This window comes from Macadamia integrifolia, chromosome 7, assembly GCF_013358625.1.
Source record: "Macadamia integrifolia cultivar HAES 741 chromosome 7, SCU_Mint_v3, whole genome shotgun sequence".
Classification (NCBI taxonomy): domain Eukaryota; kingdom Viridiplantae; phylum Streptophyta; class Magnoliopsida; order Proteales; family Proteaceae; genus Macadamia; species Macadamia integrifolia.
This window is the reverse complement of record NC_056563.1, coordinates 2594463-2607847: the sequence shown is the minus strand read 5'-3', so window position 1 is coordinate 2607847 and position 13385 is coordinate 2594463. Positions and strand designations below refer to the sequence as shown.

At 36.3% G+C, this 13385-nt stretch overlaps 1 protein-coding gene across 1 annotated transcript; it reads right to left on the bottom strand.

The window, feature by feature from the left end:
• Positions 1-3048: 3048 nt before the first annotated feature.
• Positions 3049-6587, bottom strand: LOC122085214 (cytokinin dehydrogenase 6-like). Its single transcript, XM_042653692.1, has 5 exons — positions 5929-6587; positions 5220-5347; positions 4163-4731; positions 4032-4063; positions 3049-3457 (listed from the first exon to the last, which is right to left on the bottom strand). The coding sequence occupies exons 1-5, from the start codon at positions 6542-6544 to the stop codon at positions 3168-3170; spliced, it is 1635 nt and encodes a 544-aa protein (XP_042509626.1). The 5' UTR covers positions 6545-6587; the 3' UTR covers positions 3049-3167.
• Between the last annotated feature and the right edge of the window lie 6798 nt (positions 6588-13385).

Sequence of the window (13385 nt, the reverse complement as noted above, 5' to 3'; positions counted from 1 at the left end):
AAGTTTATGTAATGCAAAATTAGTTGAGTCTTGAGTTTTATATTGGGCCCATGCATTGATTGAGATGTATGCGTGCAAAATCTGGGAACATGGATCTCTATGTTCTGTTTTGCTGGAATTGACATGAAGAATCCTGGATTTGAAGTTTTCATCTGCAAACTTCAATCCATTTCTTTTGCACTGGAAACAGTGAAATCTTCACCCGCTTCAACATTGGCTTCACCTAGAGATCATCAACCAAGAGCGCATACCTCTTAGAGCGGGTTCCAAGCCCTTCCCCTGAAAGATCAAGCTCAAGCCAAGAGAATGGGTGTGTAGCTAGCTGAGCCAACAGTAGGGAACTTGACATGCTTGTTCTCCAGGTACGTCTTTGTCCATGCCTTCATCACAAAAGGGTCGTTTACTGCAATTCAGCAAAATCAGGATCAGAAAATAATCGTTAAAACCCTCCACCCCTCATGAAAAGCTTGGTTTTAGGGGACATGAATCAGAGAAAATTTTGCTTTTTGATCGACAGTAGCCTCGTAGTGGCTTTGGAAGTGTCTATGAAAGAGAAAATGCATATCACTCAAGATGAACGTGATCAGACCAGATGAGATTGTTTAGGTCTTCAGGCTTTTGAAAAGTGAGATAATCAAGAATGTCATGATTAGACCAGATGAAATTGTTTAGAGCTTCAAGCTTTTGAAAGTGAGATGTTCATAATCGAAACAAACTCATACTAATGATCCTGAAAGAGAATTGATTAAGGGTTCAAGATCGCATAAAAAAGAAGAAAGTATTCCGTCTTAAAGAATCTGAAAATGAGGAAGAGAAATTGCCATTAATAAGCAGAATTAACCAATGAATGAACAAAATTCAACTCCATTTTTACAAAATAAAATAAACAAGACAGAACAGAAATGGGAAGAAGCCCCATCAATAGATCGTATATAGGTTCTTTCATCAAATTAGGTTGAGAAATTTGACAAATTGGAGCGTTCGGTGGTCGATAGTCCACAAAATTGTGTTCATCAAAGAAATTACCAATACCCAAAGAATGAAGAGATAAAGAGAGGCAAAGACAGAGAACCATATGCGCTATTGCAATAATCTCTTTTCATTTCGATTTTCGTTTAAGTTTTTTTCCTCCTCTTTCTTCTCTCCCTCCTTGGTTTCAGGTTGGGAGATGGGATCTAAGAGACGATGGGAACTTCTATCGGGTCAGATCTGGATGGATCCAAATGGTTGTTTGAGTGACAAAAGGGCTTGAATAATCCTAGCATTATAAGGGCTAAAGTGTCATTTCATAGCATCACTTAACAGAGATTGACGGTAGGAGGTCTGAGTCTAATTTGGTGAAAAATAAGGGGTATTCCTATAATACTGGCATTCTCCAAGTGGTGGTGCTGTAAATTACCCTTAATAAATTGTTTGGTTCCAATAATAGTTAGGTTGCATTTGATAGTCCTCTGAAAAAAATATTTCTGGCATTTTTTTATTTTGTGGTAACAAGAAAACGGAATATTCTGTTTGATGTTTACGGTTCGTTTTTCGATTTTTTTTAAACAAATCGGATAAAACAATGCCTTTGAGTTTCATTCCAAAACGTAATTTTGACACATATTAGAAAATTCTGATTTTGATATGAAACATCGTTTTTGGAACAAAATGATTACCAAATACAGCCTTATTAAGTTCAGGAACGTCAATAACACGAGAACAATACATACGGTAAAAAAATGGACTATATAACAATAACACTTTTTAAAAAATCCGACATAATAAAACGCATATGGCAATGATATAGTACATGTGTTGTACTGTAGAAATCCAGGAGCAAAAATATAAGTTTATTATGGTATTAAGAAGGAACTAAAACTGGTTGTTTGCAACTGAATTCTAATCTTCCATGCTTCCATGAATATTTAAATCCAGTCCAGCTTCCAATAGAATAATTTCTACTTCTAATTTTAATTAAATTTCTATATATATATATATATATATATAATTTGGAGGGTTTTTCGAACTAGAATATTAATAGCATGTGAACAATCATTTAACAAATCAAAATATCATCATTAACATTATATCATCAAACAAGAAAATTCACAAAAATATTATCTATAACAAAGGAATATATATAAAAGTAAAATTGCATGTGCAAATACCCGTGCGGCTAGCTCAGGGTGTGTGTGTGTGTGTGTGTGTGTGTGTGTGTGTGAGAGAGAGAGAGAGAGAGAGAGAGAGAGCCACTTCCCCTCTTATAGAATTCATCTAATCAAATTTTTATGTTTTTCCTGTTTAAGACATATTATTTAATTCGAATTCAGGAATCATTCGGATGAAGAACTATTTGGAAGAAATTGTTTTATTAATTTAACGATTAGGTAAAAAAAGTGGTGATAATAAAATTCAGGTTCGGATTCGGGAATTATTCATTTACAAAAATATAAAGTGGACAAAAAATTTGGATGTGATTTTTAATATTTGTAATACTTATTTCATATTATCTATCGATTACCATATGTGCATAACATACAAATCATATAAAATTTAAAATTTAAAATTTTAAAGATAAAAAAAAATATATTTGGCTCTTTTTTTTTTTTTTTCTAAACTCATTTCCTATTACTCAAATAATTGAAAGAGAGAGAGGGAGGGAGGGAGGGAGAGAGAGAGAGAGAGAGAGAGGACAAATTTAATTGGACACATGTCATGCACCATGCATCGCATCAACTATATTGGTTAATCTGTACCTATTGGCCAATGCCAATATCAGTACTTGGCCAATCCTGTATCAGTGGAATGGTTGTCAGAAGAAGTAAACGAGTGTGGATCAGGTTCTCGTACGGCTGATCCACATAGATAGAATCCACCACAGAGTTAGTTGTTGAATGGATTCCATGTGCAGATCAGCCTTGTATAAGAACCATCTAACCATCTAATAAGACTAAGTTGAGGGCAAAACCATCTTATAGGACTTGATAAGGTCAATAATTAATCGATATCGATATATAGTCCTAAACTTAGATAGACAGGGAAGCCGATATTTAAAACCATGCAGGAAGGGAAGGAGGGAAAAAAGAAAAAGTGGTGCTAATCAGAAACAGTAACCATTAAACACTAGATGAACTCATTATGGTCCTCTAATACAAATATCAAGCTAAAAACACTGTCCTTAGAAATTAATTAAAAATCCTTTGACCCGGGGACAGTATCGCTAATGGATCAAACTTGTTTTTCCTTTCTTTAAACACCTCCCATTTCGGACCAAAATGATTCATCCACTCTGCCCTGCTTCTATAATTGGGAAGATACTGCTTCACCTCAATGCTAGCCTCTTCACAAAACTCTAATATCTTCTTGTTATGCTCCTCCAACACTAAATATTGATGATCTTCTTTGCACTCATCAAGGGTGGTTGTAACGTTTGGACTTGAATGTAGTAATCCAACACAATAGAAGATTTCTTCACCTGGAATTAAGGGTGTCAATTTCAAAACCAAAACCAAATATTGAATCTAAAATTGAGTCAAATTAATTCAGTTTGAGTATGTGAGTATGGACCTCAGTTCGGCTAGGTTTTGGTTTAGGGTGTAAGAACTGTCAGTTAGAACTAAAATCGAATCGAATTGCTCTTAAAACCAAAAAAAATGAAAAAAACCCTAAAATCATTAAGAGAGAATTTTTAGGTTGTAATTGTTTTTTGCAATTTATCGTCACATATTTACATGCTAAGATAATTTAAGAGTTAGCAATGGCCACAAGACCCATAACTTGAGCCCATTATGCCCATTATGGCCTTTGGGTCATCACAGTCATAGTCCAAAAGTGGAGCCATTTTCATAATTAAATTAAAACCGAGGTATAAAACTGAATTAAAATTGCTTATCGGAATTGAATTGAAACTGAAACCGAACCAAGCCGAATTGAATTGAATTGAATATCTAAATACAGAACCGAGTTGATTCTTGGTTCGATTCTAATCCACCTTATCATCATTTGGAACCGAACCACATAATTGGAACCGAACCAATTGACACCCTTACCTGGAATTACTGCAGACATCCTATCATCCCACCTGCAAAACCAAATGCATATGATTCAGTAGTCACTAATTAGTTCATCATAAATATGCTTCTATTCATTAATTGATCATTATCACTAGCTTCTCACTCACTTGCTTCGAAGCATGGGGTAGACAAGGATGGGACCAACGAGGTTGGAGCTGTGTCGAAGGATGCCCTTGAAAACACCTACATCAAAGTCCAAGATTCGAGATTTGGGTACAAAGAGATTAAGCCATGGATGAGGAACATCCCACTGTCCTTTTGAACGAAGCTTTAGTTCTTCACTTCGAACCCTATTCAGGAAATCTACATATGACACATCTTTGGTAAAGATAAGTCCAGGAATGAAGCTTAACCCACTGAGCAACACTTCTAATTCCCCATCAACAGTATCAACAGTTAGATGGTCGTAATATTTGGCCACTTCTAAGTAGTAAAGGATGTCATGTTGTTGGTTTGCTAGAATAGAAGAAATTTTGGAATGGTCAGTCTGGGAGAAGAATGAGGATGATCTCCAATTACTAGCTGGACTCAGCTGGGACGTAACAACTGAACCTTCCACATAATCCAAACCCTGCTTCATCCCTTCATCTCCTCCATTAACGTGGATTGAGATCAAATACTCTTGGTCTCTTGTAAAAGCCGAGAAATCATGGTAGAGCATACGTACCCATTTCACCTGCAAACATTAATCAGATCAAACCCAGGTGATCATCGATCGGATCAATGATTCTGCAGTAGAGAGAACGATAGATCAAGAGCATTAATGATTTTTTAAATGGATTATTAATATTAGTAAGTTAGCTTTCAGTGCAATGATTCATTAAATGAGATGGACAGCATCATCTCGCACCATTTGTTCTCCTACACAATTGTGTAGTGTGCCTTAACTCAATAGGAATAAGCATCTTGATCGATTTGTCTTTCAGGGTTCTTTCTAATTTTGATGCATCATCTTTGTATTTTGTTTCTTCCCCCAAAAAAAAGAAGATACTACTGAGCCGACCCATTTTAGCCCATAAGCCAGTGGGCCCTCCAAAAATCCCCAGAGCTAGTAGAAGTGCGCCAGACATGCATGCATGCATGCATGAACTGCGCAAAGCTAGGGTTTGCTGCTTCAACAACAATCTCCTCAGCCCAAATATTGCCTACGTATGTATATATTACCCTGCTTGGGGCCTGCTCTACAGCAATTCTTGCTCTGGTAATGATCCCGAACTGGCCAAGTCCTCCAAGTACTGCACAAAACAACTCCGAGTTCATGTCTCTGGAGCAGGTCACCACCTCTCCACGTCCTGCAGGTTCATTCAATGGTAGACAAAGCATTAATCCACCATTAATTTCATCACTTCATCTTGCCTTTAACTAGAAATAACAAAGGGGTTTACCAGGGGGGTGATGAAAGCTTCACTTTTTCAGTGCTAGCTCCAGTGTCCACCTAGGTAGCTGAGTCTTGTCCAGATCAGCTTAGCTCCCCAATTGGGGAGAGGAGTTATCCTCTTTACATGGCATTCTATGTTTTCAATTTATGGATCAAAGTAATTAATACACCATTAACTCATGGTCTAATACCCTATGGACATGGGATCCCATGTAAGGGGATCACCATGTGGGGGAGATGATCTATCCTCGAGTCTATAGATTTTCTCATCTTTCAAGTATGATAAGTGAATGAATCAATAAAAAAACAGAATGTTTCTCAGTCATGTGCTATTGCACCCAGACACAGGTTGTCGAAATGACCAGCCACCCTCCCTTTGTTAGATGCGGGGTGCACACTCCTATTGATCCGGTGCTAGCACAGGGCACGTGACCAAGTAGAGAATAGAAAGAGAAGTATAATACTATAATAGAGATGATGTGAAGTAGATTATACCAGTAACGACGTCCAACTCCTTGACGTTGCTGATCTGAGGGCCATGGCGAAAGGATTGTCCACTGATGCCGGCGTTAGAGAGGGTTCCTCCAACGGTAAGATACAAATAGTCAGTCCAAGAGCTGGGTGCAACCCCGTGCCAAAGGGTCGCATTCAACACATCGATCCACAGCTGCTCTCCTCCCACATCTGCATACAAAGCTGAACCACATACACTAATTCTTCCACTGTTAATGGCCATAGCTCTCATATCCACAACGACACCACCTGAAGCCATGGCCTGTCCACGCAGCGAATGACCTTGACCCCTCGCTGCTATACTAAAAGGAGAAGAAGAAGCAGAAGCATAAGAGGATCTCACGAGAGCCACGATATCGTCCTCAGACGAAGGACAAATAACCGCAGCGGGGATCTCTCGACTGAATTTGCCGAAATCAGTGGAGGCCATGGTAATAGCATCAAAGTCGACACGAAGCCTAGCTGCTACGTCTAGGAATTGAAGCTCCCGTGGCAATGAAGGAGGCCATGGCCTGCTTTGCTTCCCTATCCTCGACACCAAACGTTTTACAAACGCTATCACCGTGAAACAACAACTGATGCTCTTATTTTTACCCATTTGTGTGTGTGTGTTTGAGAGAGATAGAAAAGGGGGGAAAGGGGGGAAAGGAGGTGGGGGAGATGGTGCTTAGTTGTTTCTTGGGAGTGTGGGGATTTGGGGTTGGTACTTGAGGGGTATTTATACTTGAATTGAAGAGGAGAAAGGGTTGCACACTTATTGCAGGAAAATGAGGATGAGATCTTAGGTTGAAGAGAGGAAATCTTGATGAAACAACGACGTCACTGCCAACGCATATATTTGTCTGTTTTCTCAAAGATACGATGACGGTAGAATCGTATCTATCCATGCATGGATCTAAACGTCATAGCCCCTTTTGTTTAGAAGGTAAAAACAGGTGGGAAATTTTTGTAGATGTGTACCACATGTTATGTGTTAGGTTGACATAGTAAGGAAAGGAAACTTTTGTAGATGTCTACCGTATGCTATGGATTTTTGTGTTCTTAATGGGGTTAGGATTTTGTGGGAGAAAGAGAAGATGGAGATGGGGTGGAAGTGGAATGACATGGGAGAGGGCAGAAATGAGAAGAGAACTTTTCTAAGAATGGTGTCAAAGTTAATAATGAGTAGGTAGGTTTTCACCCTAATCCTTTGTATGTTGTATTTGTTTTTTTTTTTCCTGCTTTAATATATTTTTCATTCACAAAAAAAAAAAAGCAGGTGAGAAAGAGTGATGTGTCACCTCACTGGAGAAGAATAAATGCATTTAATGAATTTGTCTACAAACAAACAGGGGCATAAAGTTATATTCTAAAGAAAATTAATTGTTTTGCAACAAATTAATGGAGATGCCTATTCTGGTTTCTGGAGGCTTTGTTTTCTTGCATGAGAAATTAAAGGGGAGAAAAGTGAAATTGTCAATTTTTTTTAATTAATTAATTAAAGGGCGAGTGGTAGCGGAATGTACATTTCGCAAACTTATTTTCACTTTCTTTAATAATAGTCGTACACATGGAATTAGATTAATCCCAACCGTCCAAAAAATATAAACCTGATCACCAAGTACTTGCTTTCATGGTGACATACGATTTCTGTGAATTAGGTTCAGTTGCTGCCCCATCAAAAACTGTAAATGAATGGAAGCCCTAAAATCTTAGAAATTCTTTTGCTCCCATCTTTGACAACGTTAGTTAGTTCCAATTTCTAACCTCTCTGTCCTCTTATTCATCTTTTCTTTTCTCTCATGTGCATGAGATGAGGGGAGATATTATGTTTTAATGGCATATACACTTTTTGCCTGTGTTTCAATTCAAATTAGGGAAGTCATAGGCTCATAGGTGCATAGAAGCACCAGGTCGTCCCTAATGCTTCTTCTTCATTATCTACTGCAAATATTCCGAGAAATTTTGAAGTTGAGTTGAACTCTTAAAGAATAACTGCTTAGCAACAAACAATCGACAACAACCCATCGAATGGGGCTTTTCCGCTTGGGGGTCTTCAAAGAAGAAGAAGAAACCTCACACTCACATATCCAGGGCCTCGAGGATTGTCGCTCGTCGACATCCCCCCTACCCCTCCTCCTCTCTCTCTCTCTCTCTCTCTCTCTCTCTCTCTCTCTCTCTCTCTCTCTCTCTCTCTCTCTGCGTTTTACTCTCACTTATTTGTCTCGAACTCAATAATAATAATAATAAATCTCACAGTTTGTCTCTCATTTTTACATTTGTGCTTCTACTCGTGTGATTGTGAAGAAGAAAACACAAAGATAAAGATTTTAGTCAATTGACAAAATATTTGAGTTACCAAAACATGAAGAAGAGTTGGTTGTGGTTTACTAAGGATGACCTACTGTAGACGGTCTCATGTCAAATGAGAGGGAAGTTTTTCAACGGTTAAGATTTTATAGGGTTTAATATATGATTATCTATGAAAATGCGTTTTGTCAATTTATTCTTATGCACGTACTACCACAATTTTGCCTTAATTAAATTGTAATCATTATAATTACCTGACCATAGCATGAACTCAAATTCATTCCATTAAGGATGTGAATTTGAAATTGAAATCATTTATCGAAACTAAACTGAGCCGTTTATGCCGAAATCGCAAAACCATTTAGTAAATGGTTCGGTTCTGATTTCAAGTTTAAGACCTATTAGTTAAATGGGTCTGGTCGATTTTAACCGTTTAACCTATTGGTTTCAAACTTAATTGACACCGTGAAAATCAAACCGTTTAAACCGTCAAAATCGATCCGATTAACCTGTATAATGATTAAATATTTAGTTGTTTTAACAAAATATAATGGTTTAATTTATGGAAGAATTAAGGACCATAGAGGTTGTCCAACAGTCTATTCAATAATTTACTCCTATTATGTAATTAATCCTTGCTTGTTCAATGCCTCATTTAATTTGATACAATTAGCTTGTAGCATTTATCAACAAAAACAAATTTTAGTAAGCATGCGAATAAACTAGCAAACCGTTTGCTAACAGTTTAGAAACCGTATGGAATAAACCGCAATCAAAACCATTTAAAACTCTGAAACCGACACCTTTTAAAAACCATGGAACCGAAACCGTTTACTAAAAGGTTGCGGTCTCGGAAAGTGCAACCGTTTAGTAAATGGTGCAATTTTGGTTTTAGCCAAATAAATGTAAATCAAACCGAACCGTCCCATATACACCGAAACCAAACCGATTAACACCCTTACATTCCATATTGTTTGTTAAATTTTACTTTATTTTGGATTCAAATCTCTTTAGTGTAAAAAAATAAAAAAATTACATATTTACTAAAAAAATAAAAATTACAGGTACTATGTATCATTACTAAATATGGGGTATTGATTACAAAATTATTTTTTTCAAGTTTAAGATTTTTTTTTTTCAATTCCCTGCAACCAAACACTGCAAGATTCCAAAAAAAGATTTTATTTTATTTTATTTTATTTTATTTTTTTTTGAGTAAGATATATTAAACCAATAAATTTTACGTTCTACCAAGTCATCCATCCGAAACCGACCTTTTTTTTTATTGATGATGGAGCCCTTCAATGGACGGATGATCTAGATCTCATGAAATTTCTTGCCACCTTCCTCGAGCCCTAAGTTGGGTGGGGCTAGTGAAGACTCAGGGAGGAGTATTGTTCCCATTTGAAGAAGAATGGTTTTGAGTCAAAGTTTTGTGTTCCAATAGAGGTTATTCCAGATTTCTTTGCGATTTCCTTTCCTTTTCATCTTTTGATTGATTTTGCAAAGATCTTGCACGGCCTGTATCTATCAATATCAAGACGTTTTAAAAATTGGATCTGATTGGTCAGGTTCGCCTAATCGAATTAATATGGGTTGAGACCGATCACTGATACTGAAGTTGGAGACATTACCTATTTTTGTTCCATTTTAAGATATGATTTGTATGGGTTTAAGCCTGCAAGTATTTGACTTCTCTGAGATTTGGGTGGAGATTGTCTTGTGGAATCCAAGGAATTCGGTGGGAATGAATCTATATGGTTGACTCAACTAGATCACTTCTGTTGAATTAGTAAGTCTAGCTTTTAACAAGGAGATGAGGACAAGCATGATGATGCGATTCAGACTCTGTGTTCAAACGTGGTGACCACGGCTGTTATTGTGATTGGACAACTGGATATAGAGGACGAGGATGCTACTGTGGTGGTAGATTCACATATGGAGGACAAGAGAACAGGATGAAAAAGCCTTCTCCCTCTCACCAGCCCTCTCTCCATCAGTAGGATGAATGTCATATTGATATCTTGGTTCAATCGGTTGCAAATGTGGATAACAACCCTTTTTTGTATGGGTCAGTTTGGAGTAAGATGAGAGAAAATCATTCGTTAATATTTTGAATTGGGATGTAGTCATCTTAGTTGGTTTCTCTCTCAAGTAGAAGATCTAGAGTGTTGAAGAATATTGAGGAGGAAGAGCTAGACTTGAAGCTTAAATATAATTGAAGGAGAAGCTTCATAGGAAAGATACTGATGTGTCTACTTGGCATAGGGAGAAGAGTTATCGAATTAGGTTTACCCTTTATTTTGTTTGTTCAGCTGATTGAAAAATCTGATGCACTTTAAAGATCGTAATGTGAACTTGATCTATTGGCACGACCAATATCGGGTATTACTGATGGCATCTTTGTCTTGTAAAAGAATAGTATTATTTTGTTACTATTAATTTTCTGGGGCCTAGTGGTGGCATCTTTGTGTTGTAATATTTTTTTTTCTTTAATATATTTATTTATTTATTAACCAATTTTTTTCTTTAGTAGTATCACATTTTCGCATATTCTAATAATCATGAACAGTAATTTAATTTATAAATACATAATTGTATTGTTCTCTCTCTTTCCATTATTGATTTGTTATTATTATTATTATTATTATAGATATCAACTTTATTAAAAAAGAGAAGAAAAAAGAGGGGATGTATCATATACAAGGGACTGAAATCTTTAGGCAAAGATCTCAACGACGAACTCGATCAAGACATTAAGGAGCCTCGGAGAAAACAAAGCCTATGGAGACAAACAATTCTAATTAAAGATCCACAACATCAAACATTCCAAGAGGTCTTTATGTTTCCATTTAATTCTAATGGATCCCACATTGCACTATCCGGGTGAAAGACTAATTTTTCTTTCATTATTGGATGATAAGTCTCCCTGATAATAAGTAAAAAAATCTTAAAACTTAAGAGATTCAGTTTTTAACAAGAATTTTGAGCAAGAAAAATTATCAGTGGGTAGAAGAAGGACGATTCTAATAAAAGAGGATCGGATCTTATAGTTGACTCTAGGTCTAAGGAGTATCATGTGTAGGACCCATAAAATAAGTATGACAATGAGACCTGGATCCATGCATGTGCACTGAGCGACCTAATTCTCAATACAGAAACAATGGGGTACTTGGGTCTTGGGTTCTTTGTTTTACTCTATAGAGGGGTGAACATCAGACGATTGAGAGCATTTGAACATACGTCTCAAGAGACTTTTAGTCACCCAATATTCATTGCACCGGTGCAACAATTAGAGACAATTTTCACATGAGAGAGATATGATGATCCTTACAAAGGACCCAGTAAGATACTGAAGATCTTTGAGGGGAAAAGAAATATGGCCACCAGATAACGTGTTCCAAGCTCCAACTACAGGGAACAACAGGCTTTGATCCTCTCTGTGATCAATATCAAATCTGTTGATGATTGGTCGTTGCATGGAGGATGATTCCCAAGGGCCAAGGCTGAGTGCATGACTGACACCACCATAAGCGGTCCAAGTTGGGTTCTTCTAATTTGAAGACCTTTGGTTCTTTGTTTGAGTCCTGTACTCCTGACCAGTACAAGTACTTATTTGAAGTACTAATAACCAAGTCGCAAATATCCAGCTGCTTTGGACCACTCCCTTCTGACCTTCTTTTCTTTGTTTGTGGGTTGGGAGCGGATCCTCTGCTGACTCTTGGAATCATTGTTTTAGTATACGGTTATGAGAAGTGTTATAACCAAAAAAAAAAAAAAAAGACAGATATGCACAAGACATAGATATTTAACGAGATTCACACACAGATGTAGTGTGCTATATCCTTAGGTGAAATAGAAGATTTTTCACTATGTAAAAAAAAGATTACACCCAAACAACAATAAGAAAACTCACTCTGAAAACCTAGCTCAAAAAACCCTCCAAATTATAATGACTTACTCAATAAGACAATAGTACATTATATATTCTTATAAGTCACGAGTTGATCTATCGAGTCACGGTCGATCAGATCAAGCAAATTTTCTATTCAGATTACCACCAAAATATGTCGGCTCGGATCATTCTTCAAAACCGGTCAAGAATTCAAGAAAAACTTAACAAGAAGTTCATTATTCAACCTAAAATCTAAGGTTAATAGTTATTTCATCACCAATATAAAATAAGACTTGTAAAAAATACATTATGTAGAAAAGGACATTTTTTATTTATGTCATTCTCCATTCTTATATGTTGCCTAATATGGTGAAAAAAGACTTGTAAAAATATACAAGGAAAAAAAAAAATTTCAAGTAACTTGAATTATCTGGCTGCGCCACTATCTTAGTTAAATTAAAAAATAAATAAATAAATGGGTGAATACAAAAACAATAACTTAGATCGATTTTGGAAAAAATGTTGAAAAATGGTGCTTCCCTCAATTCTTAGTTATGTTAGAGATATATTTCCTAATTGCGTAAAATAATATTTGTTTACAAGAAAATTAAAGTAAAAAAAAAAAAATCCATGTGTAAAAAGAACATGTGTTTTAACAAATCTGTTGGTGTCACATGAAAGTATATTGACATGTATTCCGTGTATATTTATGCATCTTTGGTGAGACTTCAACCAGTAATGGATTTCTCTTTCAACATTTTGTTTCATCGGTCTTGGATCAATCTAGATTGGAACATATCAGTAAAATGATATAGACCTGAAGTAAAATTGTGAAAATAAAAAACAAATTTTAAATTAATTTATCTGATCTATGCCAATTAGTATGGATATCGTATTGATTTCTAATTTACTATGGATCCAATACTGTGCACTTAAACCATGATTTAGACTGAAAATTAAATAAATGAGTAAATTAAAGAACAACACCAATAGCATCCCAATCATTCATTTGAGGATCTTTGTTTCTTTCCTAATGTACTTTCATCAATGGTTGGGATCAAAGTCCGAATCAAAATAGTTGGACTTACACCCTCCAAATCTTCTCAAATGCAGTTGATAGACTCATGTGGAGTTGGTTTTTACATTACCCTGCTCCGGTCTAATCTCAAACTTTCCCGCATTGAGGAGATCTTGAATGGCATATTTCAATTAAAAACACCGATCCGTGACATTACTGGAGAGTGATATTTGAACT

What these genes read in the sequence shown, in the direction of transcription:
- LOC122085214 (XM_042653692.1), bottom strand. Translation starts at nt 6,544, where the DNA reads ATGGGTAAAAATAAGAGCATCAGTTGTTGTTTCACGGTGATAGCGTTT. An exon ending in GGAGTTGGACGTCGTTACTG is followed by an intron (nt 5,348 to 5,928) that starts GTATAATCTACT and finishes ATGAACCTGCAG; the next exon opens with GACGTGGAGAGGTGGTGACC. An exon ending in TACCCCATGCTTCGAAGCAA is followed by an intron (nt 4,064 to 4,162) that starts GTGAGTGAGAAG and finishes TTGGTTTTGCAG; the next exon opens with GTGGGATGATAGGATGTCTG.